The sequence below is a fragment of the Aquila chrysaetos genome, chromosome 10, assembly GCF_900496995.4.
Source record: "Aquila chrysaetos chrysaetos chromosome 10, bAquChr1.4, whole genome shotgun sequence".
In the NCBI taxonomy this organism is placed as follows: Eukaryota; Metazoa; Chordata; class Aves; order Accipitriformes; family Accipitridae; genus Aquila; species Aquila chrysaetos.
Window position 1 is genome coordinate 22551677 of NC_044013.1, and position 17601 is coordinate 22569277.

At 37.1% G+C, this 17601-nt stretch overlaps 1 protein-coding gene across 2 annotated transcripts in view; it reads left to right on the top strand.

Annotated features, from left to right (window-relative positions):
* SLC25A36 (solute carrier family 25 member 36) overlaps positions 1 to 16057 on the top strand; it is a 33922-nt gene extending 17865 nt beyond the window's left edge. For both annotated transcript variants that reach the window (XM_030028058.2, XM_041126553.1), the window contains exons 4-7: positions 318 to 418; positions 8227 to 8293; positions 10824 to 11113; positions 11848 to 16057. In XM_030028058.2, the coding sequence (XP_029883918.1) occupies positions 318 to 418; positions 8227 to 8293; positions 10824 to 11113; positions 11848 to 12041 (652 nt within the window). In that variant the 3' untranslated portion in view covers positions 12042 to 16057. The remainder of the gene's footprint in view (positions 1 to 317; positions 419 to 8226; positions 8294 to 10823; positions 11114 to 11847) is intronic.
* Positions 16058 to 17601: the final 1544 nt, after the last annotated feature.

The following is a 17601-nucleotide window of genomic DNA, read 5'->3' on the forward strand; positions in this document are numbered from 1 at the left end:
TTCTGAGGCTAAACTTCCTAGAGTCACAAAAATCACTGCCATATTTCTAATTATCTATCTTTCTCCTCACTAGTTATTAATTGGAGCTGTTGTGGAAGAAAAAAGTTGTAAAGTATGATATTTTTTTTTGTTGTTGTTGTTCTTTTCCATTCCTAGAATAGTCCCACTACTTTGCAAGAGTTACTCCTTGAGTAGTTTTTTACTGAGGAAGTAAGACTTGAACCAAGATCCTCTTAAGTTAGTGAAGTTAATGGCACTGCTCATAAGGGTATCAACACAGAAAATGTAACATAACTTGGATTTTGTTCTAATTTTAGAGCGATATATTTTGCTGCTTACTCAAACTGCAAGGAAAAGTTGAACAGTATTTTCAATCCAGATTCTACCCAGGTACACATGATTTCAGCTGGTGTGGCAGGTAAGGATCTGTAACTTTTTAGCTTAATTCTAGAGTCATATCTACACATGAGAGGTGGCAATAAATGTGGAAAAACAAAACCAAAACAGAAAATGTTCAGTGGTTGAATGATCTTTTTTTTGTAGTGGTTACCTTCTTTGGCTTCTCATTAAACAAGCAATCTGGAGAATATGTGCATAAAACTTTGCACTTACTGTTAATAAAGATCTTTGTGTGTGCGTGAATAGTCTTTTCTAGGAAAACTTGCATGCCTGCTTTTTCAATTGTAAATTTGTGAAATGTAAAATGAATACTTTCAAAACAGTAACTTTTTGCTCTGCAAGCTATAAACATCGTTTGCACTGAACTCTGGTTTAATGCTTTTTAATGTGTTTTTTTTACCATTACTTTCTGTTACAGCTTTGTATATCTGACTTATTTTTGTCTTTTTTAAATATACCTACAGGTATTTGTATAAATTATATGTAACAGTCTCTCTTCCTTTGTTCAATACCAGTCTGTGTGAAGTTTGCTCTACCACTAAAGTGATGTAGAAGAGCGGATTTCCATATTTTTCATATATTTTCATCTCTGGAAATAAATTCCTATTTTGAATCGGCAGTGTAACTTTGGTATATTTTAGCAGCTACCAATATTTGTTGCTTGATTTGTATGTTCTGTGCTTTGGGATCATTAACAAGGAGAGTTAAAGGCAACTGAGCTGAGTTATGGTCATGGACTTGTACTGGGGAAATCAAAACTTGGGCTGGCAACACTTTACCTATTGTTGCCTGTGTCCTTCCTACACAAAAACTAATTTTAAAAAGTTTGTTTTTCTGTATAGGTCATAGACACTTCACAGATGAATTCTGACAATTTTATGGTAGCCTGTTGAGGTTTCTAATTCCTGTCAAATTTTACAACCAGTGCATATAATGTGAATACTAGCAATCTGGAATGGACTACCAAAGGTGATGTCAGAATAGTGAATAGGATTGGTTTTCTATTTAATACTTGCTAATAATCGATACAAAGGAATTGTTACATAGCATAGAAAATTTAAGTGATATTAGCTTTATACTTAAATGACACACTAATGCTCATCTCTAGCGCATGAGAAATGCGATGGCAGTTTTTAATCTCCTTAGAGATCTACGGAGAGCTGTCTTATCTTAAATGGGCAAAATAAAGTTCAGATGATGCAGTATTTTTTTTATCACCTGGAAATGCGTGTTTTGTTTGTAGGTGAACAGCATGGGATGGAAGGGGATTTCATGAAAAGTTCATCCTGATCAGTCAGTTAATCCAGGAAAAATGAATTGTCTTCAGCTCTTTGTCAAGGGGATAAAATGTGTCTTTAAATATGTGGTGGGGTGTGTGTGTGTGAAGTATAGGCAATAGAAACAAGTCTATCCTCAGTTGAAGACAAGTAGTGTAACTCATGCAGTGCTGCAGACAAACCAAGGTTCAGAGTGTTCCTTATCTTTGGAAGTTACTGCCTTCATTCTGTAATGAAAAGAACATTTATGGAGATGTGCTGTAGTGACTTTTCCCAAGCGCTTGCAGACACAGACCATAGTTTGTCAAGGAGTTCTGTATCTGCTTAGCTTGCTTCCCTTCAGAAGGTTGCTATTTATGCATTTGTACTTAGGACTGCAGGAGACTGGGGTAAATGGACTTGAGCCTTAATTGCTGTTCACCTTTTTTACATTTGTATACAAGTTTTAATATTGAACAACTTCTGTGGTTGTTATCTTTCTCACACTTACCTAGGTCTGCAGTTGTATTTCTAAACCATATAGCCAATGAAACTGAATGCCTAGTGCAGGTTCAACACTACAGGTCAAGCCTTTTTTCTTTCTTGAAATGTCTTGGCATTGTATACTACAGACATTCTTTGGAAGACCTTTAAAAGAAGGTTCTTTGACAAACAATTTCTTGATATTCAGTACTGGTGGTATTCTGATTTATATGAAAAGGACTGTAGTTAAAATTAACAGTGCTTTCTTGGGAACGTGCTAACCTTGTTTTTGTAATTCTAATAGATTTCAGAAAATGCACTTAAACCAGCTATTAACAGTTTTACCTGCAAGGTTTGTATTGCTGTATGATGCAAATCAGCTTAAGGAAATGGCAAAATAACAGGGACAAGATTGAATGTGAGCTCTTAATTGGTTGACTTAAACAGGTTAACACAGAAGATCACTGTAATATTTGCTTTGGAACTTAAGATTTCAAAATTGACCAGGTGGATAAACACTTCTAACAATTAGCAAAAAATAATAAGTATTGGTTTTTTCTTTTGCAGCTGCCATTGGTTTCAGTAAGGAATTGAGTAACTCAGTCTTAAATGAGGAGTGTTGTTTGTTTTTTTTTTTTATATGACCTCTCTGTTACATAAAGGCTTCTAATACCTAATGAGCATGAGGTGGTGTTTGCACTTATAAAACTTTTCCTGTAGGTTGCAAAATACAATAATGATGCAAAAATACAATTTTAAAAAAAAATCTGTAACTGTTTTATGAAAGTACTGTAAGTAATTAACTTTAGTCAACTTTAAATACTGTTTAGTTGTCTCATGTTAATACATAAGTATCTCAGGCTAGACTGATGTCATTGTTAAATAAGGATTGTTTTATGCACATGGCATTTTTGGGTGTGAGAAGCTGAGGTATGGTATTTTAAGCATTTTTTGTTTTAGGCCTGATTCTTCCTTCTCAAGATAAAACATACATTTTTTATTTTTATTAAGATTCTTTTAGTGAGTCTGTTTTATCCCAAGGAGGATGAATTGTGCTACATATTAGTAACTGATGCCTTATGCAATTAGAAATGAATGTTTTTCTCTTGCTGTGTGCTAGCTTCCAGCATATAATTCACGTCACCTTCATACCTAAAATATCTGTGTATTGACATGAAGTACTTGGCGATCTTTTTTTTTTTGCTTACTACTTGGCATATCACATGGTTCTCTTTTTGCAAACTTGGACAGTGAATATATATGAAGCATTAGAGCTTTTGCTTGTGTGAAGATAGTTTATCTCTGTAAATTTCAAAGTTAGGCTAAATTCTCAGATTCACTATAAACTCTGTCTTCTCATTGTGCTTACTCAACCTCTTTTGTCACAGAGAATAAAAACTGAATGAGATACTTGATTCCTATATGGCTTTCTGATTTGCCTTTTTAAAGATTCATAGCCTCATTCAGACAACATGGTTGAAATCTGCAAAACAGCTTTGCCTTGTATGCTACTGCTGTTCTTTCTAGAACTCTACTGGCAAACCAACCCAAATATAGATTTTATTAAAAAAAAAAAAATTGGGACCACTTTGTTACTTCCAGAGATACCATACTTTTGTAACTTTTTAGTAGTATGTACGCAGTTACTTAATACCAAATAAAATGCGTATTTAGTTTATTGATTACTGATATTAGAAAGTTTGATTTCATAAGGCATCTATCTTGCTTTTTCAGTCGTAAGACAAGGCTAGCTTTTTTGAATGATATTTTGGAGGGAGTGGGGAGGGAGGAGGGTTTACTTGTACATTTGATATATAGGTAAGTATTTGGAGAGATAAAATTGAACTGCTGCAAATGAGCAGAAATTTCAGTACTCAGTGCATTTTACACAACTATTTTAGTATCTGTGGCCTGTTCTGATTATTTTTTCTTTCTTTTTTTCCTAAACTTTTACCTGAAGACAGTTAGATCTCACAATAACTAATTCACAAATCCTTCCAATGGGATTCAATTTGTACACATGTGTCTGATGAGGTCACTGCTTGTTGTTATGATACAGAAAAGCCTGTGTCTATTTTAGGCATTTACTGTACATTTCTCCCGTGAAAAGAGTGAGATCGTGTCATCTCATGCTCCCCATCCGCAGGTCACTTCCTGCAGAAATATGGACTAACTTAAACCTCGTGAGTACTGAACTGAGCGTCTCTTGCAGCCTCTAGTGTAAGAACCACACATTGGGTTTGTAATATCTATTAAATAAACAAAATAAGGGGAATTCACTTTCATTATCTTGAACTCAGATGATGTGCATTGTGCAAAGACATCACTTCTCCTTAACTCTGTTAAGAGTTATTTTTTCTGTGCAGTTCAGGGAAAGGTGGAAAATACCTTTCACTGATAGCTGCTACTTTACTTAGCTCTGGCTAGTTGAAAGTCCCTACTGGGTTAAACAAGGCCTCTTGGGTTTTTTTTTCCAGTATCCCAGAGCTGCCTTTAAAATGCTGCAGCTGATACTCTGTGTTGTCACATTATTTCAAAGACCTCTTTTCTTTTTCTTTTTTAATATGTATATAATCTCCTTTCTGTCTCTTTCTGTTTTCTCTTTTGGTTTGTTTTTATTTTACTACTTTGGATTTTTAATTCAGCATTCCATATTCACATGCGTCTTTTATCAATTACATTGGCTTATAGATTAAAAAAAACCAAAAACAACCCCCTAACCTTTGAAATATGATGCATAATAGGAATACCTGGGATCTTACCTGTCAGTAGCTGGTATAGCTGAAAAAGTAGATTGAGGTAATTCTTTCCATCTGCAACCGGGATATGATTTCATAGAAAATAAAACCTAGGAAAGTACAGAAGTTTCTGGTATTGCCAAATTGATCTACACTTCTAATGAATCTGGAATCATTCTTGAGGATACAACACATTATAATGCTTTACAATGCTTATCAAAGTTCACTGAGACTTCGAAAAAGAAAAAAAGAAAAAGGAAACAATTGATAGAGCTTCATAGTAGTTGTTGAAAGCCCCCTACCTTTATTTTTTTAACAAGTACTTTTGCTACAGATTTTCTGTATTTAAAAACAAAAGGTTATCTTACCAAAGATTCCAAATGCTATATTTCATATTTTGGAGTGCTTTCCTTGGTGTCAGCATCACTCAACTCTTAATTTATTTTTCTTCTTCCACCAACTGTATTTACTACATTACCTATAAGAATTGAGCTGTAGTTGTTTCATCTTGAAACCTGAATTACGGAAGGCTCTTTGATTTGAAAGCTTTGGTTCAGTTTTAAACTGAAAGAGGGTAGATTTACATTAGATATTAGGAAGAAATTCCTCTACTGTGGGGTTGGTGAGACAATGGAACAGGTTGCCCAGAGAAGTTGTGGATGCCTCATCCCTGGAAGTGTTCAAGGCCAGGTTGAATGGGGCTTTGAGCAACGTGGTCTAGTGGAAGATGTCCCTGCCCATGGGAGGGGGCTTGGAGCTAGATGATCTTTAAGGTCCCTTCCAACCTAGACCATTCTGTGATTCTATGAACTGTCATGCAATTTAGGCTTATGATAGCCCTAGGGAAAAAAACTGGCTATGCTGCTAAGCGTCTGACCCTACTGTTATGGGTGCTATGCTTAATGTTCAGAGCAACCCAGGGAGTACAAGTTTGGACAGAGTAGGCTGTGTCCTGTGCCAACCACCCTTCACTGGCAATTTCCAATATACTCTTCCCAGCCTGCCTCGAAGTATCAGGCTGCTGCTGTGGGTGAATACAGTCACTACTGCCACTCAGACACTGCCTCTGATCTCACCTAGGTGTTTCCTGTTCTAGATCTAGGATCTACAGAGACTGGGTCTTTGGGGTTGAATAGGAAGGAGAAAGGGCTGAGTGGATAATGCTCTAACATACAGTCTAGCAGTAACAAAATTCCAAAGCATGCAACTTAAATAGGAGCACAAAAGATTTTTTTGGTCTTGTTCAGTTACAATTAAGAACTAATTTTGTTTTTTAGACAGAAGTCTTTCCTGGAAAATGTGTTGGTAGGGGAAGTTAGTAATTTTTCCCCACCTTATTTCAAAGCTTTTGTTGCAGTCCTGTGCATTCCTAGTGCCCTTCACTGCACTACAGATGTGGAAAGATTCTCATTTGAAGTAAAAGAAAATTAAAGCTTTCTTAGTGCTAGTATAAAGAAGTAAAAAATGCAAGAACAATGTTTCCATTCAGTCTAGTTCAGCCCAGGGTCAAGTGCTGTTGGAATCAGTGGAGTTCCTATGGCATTAAGTGACAGATCAGAAGGGCTCTGGCTAGTTGACCTACAGAACCTTTTTTGCAGATGCAGTATGTTTTAAAAACATCCCATGCCTTGTTATGGCAGAGTAGTTCCCTGATGCTTTGAGTTTTTACGTAATTATTTACCTACAAGAAATGCAGATATAAAACACTTTTGGCTTATTAGGATTTCACCCCGTTGTATGAAGGGCTGTATATGTACCCAGACAGAGAAGAACATGAGTAATGTGTCAGAAAAAAAGCCAACCCCAAACCTTTAGTACCTACCCCAGGAAGTTACTCAGTTAAGAGGTTTGAGTCAGTTTAAAAATCTATTTAATTAAAAGATTAAACTGAAGTCTCTAACATGTTTTTTTTATTTTGGTACAGAAATATAGCTAAATCTTAGTAGCTGCTAAACCTTGTAGTTTGTCTTAAACTGTAACTGAAACTCATACTGACCTATTTAAGATTTGGGGGTGGGGATAGAAGAAACCTTAAAACAGTTAAGATCCCCTGGCATTTCTCTGAGAATTGCAGTCATTTGTGTGCAATGTAAACCTAGATTGTGATTGAACAGAAGTAACATGTATGCAAGCAGTTCTGCTAAATATATATACATAAGCTGTTAATGATCTCGATAAACAAGCTAATCGATAGCCTGTTTGTTGTATAAGTATCGTGCACCAAATATGCACTGAACAAGGTAACTCTTTGTTGCTTTCCCACAGCCCCAGTCCATTCCCTTGCAGGAGGGCAGCATGTCTTTGTAGTAATATACAAGTGGTGTGTGTCACTTAGAAAGCAAGTGTCTAAATTTATCATCTCTTGCCTGGCCATGTTCCAGCTCTTCCCTTTTTCTCTTCTCTCCTGCAGACATGACACCTCATTAATGGTGCATGTGTGGTTTTACAACTCTAGATAGTTTTTTTTATTTTACTTTTTTTCAGAGCTGCCTTTCACTCTGCTCTTTTCCTCTCCACAGTTGTGCAGAAGTAAGAGTGATTCTTACTTCTTTTTTTTTTTTTTTTAGATTTGTTTCCTTTTCTCTTTTTCTTCCTTTTCTTTTTCTTTAGTGGACTGAAAATCAAAGCTTTAACCCTTAGCCCTTATGCAAGCCTGAAGAGTTGCTGTCTGTCTGGGTAGTTAGAAGTCATACTGTTTACTTTAACAATTTAAACACTCATGCTTGTAAAAGTATTCCTAGGCCAACCAACAATCTCTGCTTTGAATACTAAATAAAACATTAGCACTCAGATTTAACTGTTCTTTATAGTTCAGTATTAAAAGGTCTCTTAACTTACAGTAATACATACCTTTTAACTGCACCAAAAGTAGTATTTATTCAGTCTGCATGCTTTTAAACTCGGATTGTATTTCAGGTAGCAAATTAAATTGACACAATGTTTTATACTATCTCAAATTGCTACAGCTGTATCTGCAGTGCATTGTTATTGACATGTTTGCTAAATTGGCTAGTATTAGTCTAGCTAGCTTTGCTGTTCTGTAGTGTCAAAACAGGGTTGGTATGATTAGATAGGCAGAGAAATGTACACAATTTGGCTTATTTTAAATGGGGTGTCTCTTGCTAAGAATTAAATTTATTCAATATTAATGTAAAATTAAAAAATAAGCTAAATGTTTATTGGCTGTATGGATTCATAAAATATCAGTAAAGGGCCACAGTGGGTACTTTCTAAAAATCAGTATAGTCCGAGTTTTTGCATCCACTATACCTTACTGTGTGCATTTCAAACTTAGATGCAGTTGCTCCTGTGATACTATCACATCTAACTTTTCTTTTTAAATATTTTAGGTTTTACTGCGATCACAACAACTAATCCCATTTGGCTAGTAAAGACACGATTACAGCTTGATGCAAGGTATAGTGACAATGGGAAATATCACTGCTGTGATAAGATTTCACTTAAATGTTGTGAATCTGTTCAGCATCCCAGAATGGAATGATTCTTTAAATATCTAACATCTCAAATTAGAAAGTTGATGCTGATCTGTCTACAAGTTACACTATCACTTTTCTCTATTTTAATCTCTGTGTTCTGAGGCATGCTTGAGGCACTAAAGTAGACTGGCCAGCAGATTTGGAATTAATTACAAGGTTAACAGTCTCATTAAAATAATTTTCTACCAACCATATGCTTGTATTTTCCTTCAGTAATACATTCTCTTTGGTTTTGGCTGTTGAACTAAACATTCCTGAAATAAGATTTTTTTGGGTTTTTTTTACATAAAATGAGCGCTAGCCTATAAATAGAGGAAGACTGCTTTCATGAATCAGAACACAGGAATTGACCTAATGGGGAATAGTCAATACAGGTTGTTTGGACTACAGAATCGATTACAGAAACTGTTTATTGTTACAAAACTTGTAATGAAGTAGAATTTTATGCAAATAGGGAGTAAGAAAGACCTTTATATTCCTGTCTATTTAAAACTGTAGGGAGAGACTGATATGGTGCAAGTGCCTCAATGCAACTGTCTTGTTTGCTTTGTAGGCTTTCTTACTGAAAACTTAGACTGCAATAGAATGGCTTTCTTCAGCCATCCTATATACATTAATGAGCCACATATTCCTATTTTGGAGATCTGTTGGACTTTATGTATTAAGTGCACATTAGCATTTTTCCTCTTAGCAGGCATATTGTCAGCTGCAAGGTGACCATAGTAAATATATCCAAGAACTAGTTTTACTATGAAATCTTTTGTGATGCTATCATATGATTGGGGTGATAATTCCATGACTAATTCCAGGGGGTTCTTGGTCCTATGTGCAACATGTTGGCATCTTGTGCCTCTGCTTGTTTTTTACTGATTAATAAGTTAAATTGCTTAAACTATAGGGCTTTAAGGATATTAGGGAAAATTATGATTTTCCTGTGTACATTATTTCTGTACATTATTCATGTGGGATACCTAAAGAAGGATCTTCCAACTTTGTGTAAGACACTGCAATTACATAGGCTAGTCTAGCACATAACTGCATTCTTGTCTCTTCTAATTCAGTTTTTATTAGAGGCATAAAAAACACTTGGCCTGTGGGATTATCCTGGCCTGATCTTGTTTCTGTTGAAGTTCTCAAATACCTCTGATCCCAGTAAGAGCTGGTGAAGGCATGTGTTTTGTCTCCAAAGTGAAATTGCTTTGGCCTTCAAGACAATGTCGTGCATCTTGGGCATCAGAAGAACAAACTCTTACAGTAGTCTGCCAGGGCACCTGTCCAGGTGTACCAGGGACATATGGAGACTGAGATGCCCCTGGAGCTATAGCTGTAGGTCCAGCTGCTCTTCTCACCAGTTGTTCTTTGACTCTTTTCTGTTGCCTGTCAGCAAATCAGTGCCAGCCCCCCAGTTTTCTGCAGCATCTGCCACCTAGCTTGCTCACGATCTGATTTGCATCTATGTGTGCCCACTCTTTCGTAATTGTGCTTGGTACCTTGTTTCGTTGCTGTCTGACATTGCAGTTCAAACCATCAGGACTTAAATTCTGCCAGAGTGATGCCTCATACTACTTACGTAATAGCTGCTGCCACTGTCTTGCTTTGACAGTATGTATGTGAGTTACCATTACTTCTTACAAGGTTATTTGCTGTTTTATTCTGTGACTTGCTTGCTCAGGAGACATCTGCTGGCAGAATCCATGTGCTTCAAGTGCCTCCACTCGCTGCTGCAATGAAGCATATTTTATGCAGTGTTGTAATGGTTTTGCATAGCTGTATGTGGTATGCTAAGTATTTCAGTATGCACAATTCAGTAAGCAAGCTAAAAATAGGAATAAGATTTTATTTACCAAATACTGCTTGATACAGTCATGTCTAATGAGCATTTTCCTTGACATCCACAGTAGCTTAATTGAATCAAATAATAGCTACCTGTGTTGTATTGGTTGGTATGCTCCCTATGCTCCCTTTCATATGCTAGTTGTTTGCTGATAGCTGTGATGCTGCAAGGCCTGCTGTAATTATCATGCTATGGAGCTGTTTGAGGCAAAATTGAGGGGAAATCCACTGTCGAGATGAAGAAAATGAGCGTTTTGTTCATGAGTCACTGACATTGACAGCTCATTTGGGAGTCTGTTTTCAAGCAATTTAGTTCTTTTTTCTGTAAGACTTGGGGAGGCTTATAGCTGTTCAACTTGCGATGTGATACTTTTTCTTTAGTCACCATATGAAGTTTGGCTTGGATTCAGTATAATGCTTTACCTGTGTTTAGTGCTGAAGGCCTTTGAGACTTTTACTTCAAGTTCTATGTGTTCTTAAATGTATCTGAATTGGAGCCCCTCAGCATCAGTGTGAGATATTCCCTAAGTCCTCTTGTCACTCAAGCAAAACTGTTTAATTATTTTCCAGTCTCAAGTTGCACCAGCTTCATGTCTCTCTTGTTCTCTCCTTTTTAGGAATCGTGGAGAAAAGCGAATGAGTGCTTTTGAATGTGTCCAAAAAGTTTATCGATCAGATGGTATTAAAGGCTTTTACAGAGGAATGTCAGCATCCTATGCAGGCATATCTGAGACTGTTATTCATTTTGTTATTTATGAGAGTATTAAGAGAAAACTACTGGAGTATAAGACTGCTTCTGCCATGGACAATGAGGATGAATCAGCAAAAGAAGCTTCGGACTTTGTTGGCATGATGATGGCTGCTGCCACTTCCAAAACTTGTGCAACATCAATAGCATATCCCCATGGTAAGTGGGGCATGTACAGCTGAGAACCTGAATCAAATTGATCAAAGGGGAGTCTTTTCAGTGATATTTGTAGCAGACTTTGGCTCACTAGCTCAAGAACTATTTCTTTGTCAAACTTTTCACATCAGATTCAGCGAGTCAACATAAGTATAGTATTCAGAAATGGAAGTATTTTTGAGTAGATATCTAGCATGGCGTCTTCTTAGGCAATGCTTATTTTTCCAAAAGATTTGCCAGGGCATAGCCTAAAGTACTTAAGGAGAAGGTCCTTTTTCACTTGGAATCTCTCTATATACTCAGCAATTTCACATAACTTGCCAGCAAGTTCTTGTCCCTCTTCTAGGAACACAGGCTGTCTAGTTTGGTTTTCAGTTGCACTCAATTTTCCTACAAAGTAGTTGTGTATACATTAAGTTTGTTAATGGATTGACTACTTCATTAGTGGCAATTTCCAAGCTAAAACATAAGCCCAAACAAGAGTTCTCTTCTGGATTTTAACTAAACAAATAAACTTTTCTTACTTAGTTAGATATCTAATACTGCCAAAAAACTAACTTGTTTTCCTCTTGCACATACATGGTTTGCAACTTCCTCCTCCTTTTTTAAAGAGTTCTTTTAATATTGAGAACTTGGGGAGTGGGAAAGATTTCATTTTAGTGTAAAATCACTAATTGGTTTCTGGGAAAGATAATGAGAAGCGGTGAACATAACTGCATGTGGTTTTCTTTGTACAGAGGTTGTACGAACAAGACTAAGAGAAGAGGGAACAAAATACAGATCTTTCTTCCAGACGCTATCTTTGCTTGTGCGAGAAGAAGGGTATGGATCCCTCTACCGAGGTTTAACTACGCACCTGATCAGACAGATTCCAAACACGGCTATCATGATGTCAACCTATGAAGTGGTAGTCTACTTGCTTGATGGATAGCAGTGTGATAAGGCTTCCTAGAAGAAGGTGGAAGATGGAAAGACTGGAGTGGACCACTGAATGTCAATTCAAAGGAAAGTTGTATCAGGAACATGCAGCTATGGACAAAACAGAAGGTTGATTGTGGGCAACTATGAATAATTTTGCTGCCTTATTGTGTGGTCTCTTGGCAATGTGACAACTGGGAACTTCCCCTTAGGGAATGCCTTTATACATCTTTGAATTCAAAATTGTTACTTTTTTTATCTGTTAATCTAGACAAGGCCATTCAGTCATCTTCAGAGACCTGATGGGTGAGGGAGGGGCCATAAAATATATTCTTGGGCAGCCTTATTCACTTTCCTTAGTAATTGCTCTCAACTACATCCTTTTTGTTCTGTTTTACTGCACAGTAACCTGTTGGAAGAGTGGAGAAGACAGTACTTTCATACCTTTCCATACCTGAAACTTCCATTCAGTTACTCTGAAGATACATAAAGAGACTGAGGTAGCAGTCAGTGTGTAAAGTTTTCCATGTTGCTACCTCAAGATAAAATATGGCACAGGGACCCAGAACAGCATAATTTCTTCACTACAGAAGGTGATACTTGCTTTTGGGTTTTTTTCTGTTTTAAGTTTGAGCAGTGTTGTAGGTTAGTGAGAGAGGATCTGATTGGTGAACTCTTCAGGTTATCAATCTGTTAACATTGGTGTATGTGGATTTCTAGTTCTGCTGCATCATCCTTTTCTGGAACTTCCTTAAGTAAGAGACACCTATGAAGTGTTCTCCTATATCATCAGTTTTCCTTGCCAGCCTGTCAGGTCACTCACACAGCTAAAAGAATTTGCTGAATGCTATTTCATAGCCCTTTTAAGGATTCTTAATGTGATGAGAAATCTCAACTAGTCCAGCCTACCATTTGTGAATACAGGATTCAATCAAATGGTTTCATGCTACCTAAGAATGAGCTGTATTATCCTAAAATGTCTGGCAAATCCTGACTTGAATTATTAGTATCTATATGGGAATACAGGGGGAGAACACATATCACCGTGGCTAAGGCGACCAGAAAGCAGAAAACAGTTGACATTGTGGTAGATCTTTTCAGTGCAGACAGCCTCTGTGCAGAATGATGGAGAAAATTGTAATTGAGATTTTCTTGTTAGCATTTCCCTTGATAATTGCTGTGTCACTTCTTCCAACTTGAGCCTGTATACTGAACTGCAGCTGACAGTATAGCCTTGTCCTCCAAATTGTCTGAATATTCAGGCATTGTTTTGTTCTATAAGCCAATTGCAAAACAATGCTTTGCATTCAGCAGTGAGGCTTAGCTAGTTTATTCTGTCATAATTTACAGGGTTTTCCAAAATCATATAGCTGGAGTGTCAAAATCAGAAGCTTAATGTTCCAAGAACTTGTACAGCTTTCCAAACATGTATCTTTTATCTGCACCTTGAGTACTTCTCAGTCTGTGTCCATGATCCTTATGAGGAAGGTGATCATTATAAGTTGGGGGCAATAGCTTTCTGCATATAAATGCTGCTGCACTGGTGTGGACAGAACTGTGCTATCAACTCTTCCAGTGTGGTACTTCAGTACACTTAAACTGTGCATTGTGTGCAATGGCTTTATTTTATGAATGACTCCTTATGCACTTTGTGGCCTTCTTATGGGTTATAACTTTTCTTCTTACTGGTTATCTGTAGTCAAACTGTGTTCAAACCATGCACTTCGGTTTTAAACAAAGCATGTGGTTTGATCTCCATGTAAGCTGTGCAGGATAAAACATTTTATGCTGTAGATCCATAGTATCTCTGTTGCAGAACAATCAGTCTGGGTTTTTTTCATTTGCTTTCCTTTATTTTGACCCTTGTCATGTTTTCCACACAGTGTCAAAGTATTTGAATATTTCATTTAATTCTCTGTACTAATTGCTCATCCTTCTAAAAGCCACCTATAATATGTACAGTGACCTTGCAGTGGAGGCTTAGCTGCATTGACTTCCTTCTCCTTGGAAAACGTTATCTTACCTTTTAGGGACAGATAGCGTGGTCTGTGATGTGACCAAAGGTGAACTTGATAGTTTAGAAGTGAGGGGAGTGCTTAAATGTGTGTTCTAAAGTGGTCTTTTTCTAGTGATCTCTCTAGGAAAGGTCTGGAGTAATCATGACTCTGACCTAAGTCTTGCTGTGATGCCATTGTTGAGATAACTAAGTGCAGGAATAGCTACTTGCTGTAATTTTTGTTGTGTAGAAAGTGGATTACTCTTCAGGCTATCCAGATTATTCAGGCATAGGCAAAATTTAAATTGGCGAAGACAATATTCAGCTTTGGAGTTCATGAATACAGTTAACACTTGGATTAGTGTAGGCTTCATGAGAGTTACTCTCCTCTTGTTTATTGGATATGTTCTCCCTTGGTTACATGTTCATCTCCCATTAATTCACCGGGTACCATGTGTGTGCCTTGTCTGGGTGAGAACAGACCCCCTGGAGTTAAGTAGAAAAAATGTTAACAAGGATAATTGAATATGGGAGACAATAGCTAAAAATAGACAATCAGCTTATTATTCTACCTTTTTAAGGGGTGTTTTAAGCAATGTTTTAAACTTCAGGGGTGATCTTTTTGGCTTGCTTTACATAACAAAACATAAACCCAAAGTTTCTTGGGATTTTTGTTATTTTTAAACTACCAGTACATACAAAGTTACCTCTGAAGTATTTCCCAAAGATATTTGAATTATTTATATAGTTTTCTTGATATTTATTATAAAAACTCAAAAGGAGTAAGAAGATGCTACATTCATTAATGTCTTTAACTACAGAACTGAAAGGAGTGCATTTAAACTTTCTTATAACTTAGATGGGCATCTTGATTTGAATGTAGTTTATTTATGTCACACTTTTCTGTGCTAGAGGAAAAGGTCTTGGACTTCAATTAGTTTACTCATATTTCCCTTGCCTAGATGAAACTTAAATGTTATTACAAGCTGTTAATTTTGACTCGGTTACCAGTTAACAGATTTGGGAAATGCTGTAAGACTGCAGTTTCCTAAACCAGTCAAAAGATGGCACTGGAGCATGTGTTCATTAGAGGTAAAAGAAGCTCCTCTGCCAGGGCCTGCCTAGCTCGGTGTTACAGTGCACTGGTTGTCACTGAGTGTCTGTGGCGTACTGGGGGGATGTGGCAAGGTGGCCCGAGTTTGGAAGGCCATAAAAAAAATAATTTCAGTGAATGCAGTCACATTTCTCAGCCCCTCTATTATCCATTCAGTCCCTGTAAAGCTGTGTGAAAACAGGTGAGTTGTGGTATGTTGCAGAGGGCTGAGCCCAGCCTTTAAACTGACTGATAGATCTGCTGTTTCTGTCTGAATTTCTGATCTGCTAGCGTATGTTGTTTTAAGTAGATTTACGCTAGGGATTTATGGAGTTTTTTGGTTATGTTAATTGTAACTGAAACATCAACCTGTCCACTTGTATATTGACATTGCACCTGCCTAGTTCGCTGTTTACATAATACACTCCATATATTCCTTTCTGATTGAGATGTTTGTTAGTGACAGTTTCTGCTATTCTGTTTTTGTTCTTATAGTGACATTTGTAACATTCCTCAGACTGTAGCATTTTAAAATAATGCTTCCAGAGACAAAAGATTGGAGAGCCTTTATAAATGTTGCTTCCTGTTTAAACTGTTTAAATTTGGAAAACAGGCTGGACACTGAAGTGTGCCTGGGTAAATGTACTACTTTTTTCAACTTTCTGTTAAGACTCAGTTATGTAAGTTTTCAGTTCTTCTATTTAAGAGAGTCTGCCTACCGTGCATATGTGAACATAATTATGCCCTTGGAGTCATAGCTAAACACTCACAAAGGACAGTTTGAGAATACTTCAGTGCTCATGTGAGGTTTGCTATTATTCTTGCATACATGTAGTTGGCTGTAAACTATGTGCATTTATTCTGTATTTATATCGTTAACTTTTTTGTTTGGATTGCTTTAAACTTCAAAGCGAATTAAAATTATGTGCTTCTGTTCAAATGTTGCCTTTTGTGCTAAACTGTACACTATTTTTAACCTTTTAATTTTTCTATTATTGATAAATAGCAGCACCTGGACAGTTGTGATTAAAAATGAGCAATTTGTTAGGAGATTCCAGTGAATCATTTTATCTGGTGCCATTTTATAGTAGCAGAAAATAATGTATCTGTATTATAGCTATAATATGTTCTTTTTGGAGGAGTTAGTGGATGGCTCAAGTTGAATGTGTTCTTGCAGTTGGATTTGAATGCTGTTACCTCTGCAGAGCTAAGTGTTAACTGTCTGTCAACTGAGATTCAGTAAATAGTGATCAGAAAACTCATGTCCAATTAAAGTGCCAGCTAGCACAAACCACTGCTGACAAAAATTAAGGGCAGTAATTCCTTAATGTTCAGACTTAATTGCATGTGCAGTTACAACCAAGTCCTTGAATCTGTAACATTATTAGATATCGCTTCTCTTTACAGTGGGCATTTGATCTGAAGTCTGTCCTCAGAACTTCCTCGGAAATCATTCTGCAAATGTATATGTAGGTTTTGGTTGGTGATTGCATGCTGTGTCCGGTCCGTCCCCCCCCCCCCCCCCCCCGTGTGTTCTGGAACTGAATCCTTTGCAGCCTTTAATATGGAGCCAGGCTTGATGTCTCTGATTTGACTCTTTCAGCTGTTCAGAACTATTCAAAACTTGTGTTAAAACAGCACATCAGTGATAACTTTTTTCCTTTCTTTTTGTAGGCGTTAATGTGAATTGATGTACCTTGCTCTGCTTCTGAGACTTTCTAGCTTCCAGGTCAGCCAGGCTTAGAGGTGATCAGTCTTCTGGAATCAGTACAGGCAACCAGCATGCTTATCCCTGATGCATGTGAAATTATGCTTCTAACTGGCTTAATTGTAATTGTCTGTAATTAATCTTTCACTTTAACTCTCCTAAAGAGGCACATTGGCAGGGCAGAGCTCAAGTTAAATGTTTGGGGATGCTTTGACATTCGTGCTGCTTTACAACCCCTTCTGCTGGAGGGGTTGTATTAAGCTAGCCCTGGACAAAACGCATGTATATAAAATGAAGGTGTACTTAAAGTCCTGATTGAGTTATGACATTAATGCAGTCTGACTTAGATGCAACCTAAAAGCATGTGAGGTTTAACAGTGGTCTCTTTCACAAAAGAAACCCCTTGAATTTGATAATGCACTTAACACTAAAATAAAAAGGTACTTCCAAAGACAAATACTCCTCATCATCTATGCGCCATTGCCAGCCAGTGTGCTTTGTGCTGACTCAGAACATCATTATCTTGCACAGCTTCTGTCAAAGGCAGGAGATGCCAGGATAGGAATCTAGTTCTCATGAGCAAATTGATGCAAACAAAATGGTGTATTGAACTGTGGAAGATATATTGGAGAGGAGGAGCTTCTGGTTTTGTAGATGGAATATTTCAAGGGATGCTCTTAAGACTGGTTGCACTCATGCAGAGATACTTGTTAATGATATAATTGTGTGAAGTTAACTAGAAGCTCTCAAAGACAAGCTCCAGATGGTGAAACTTA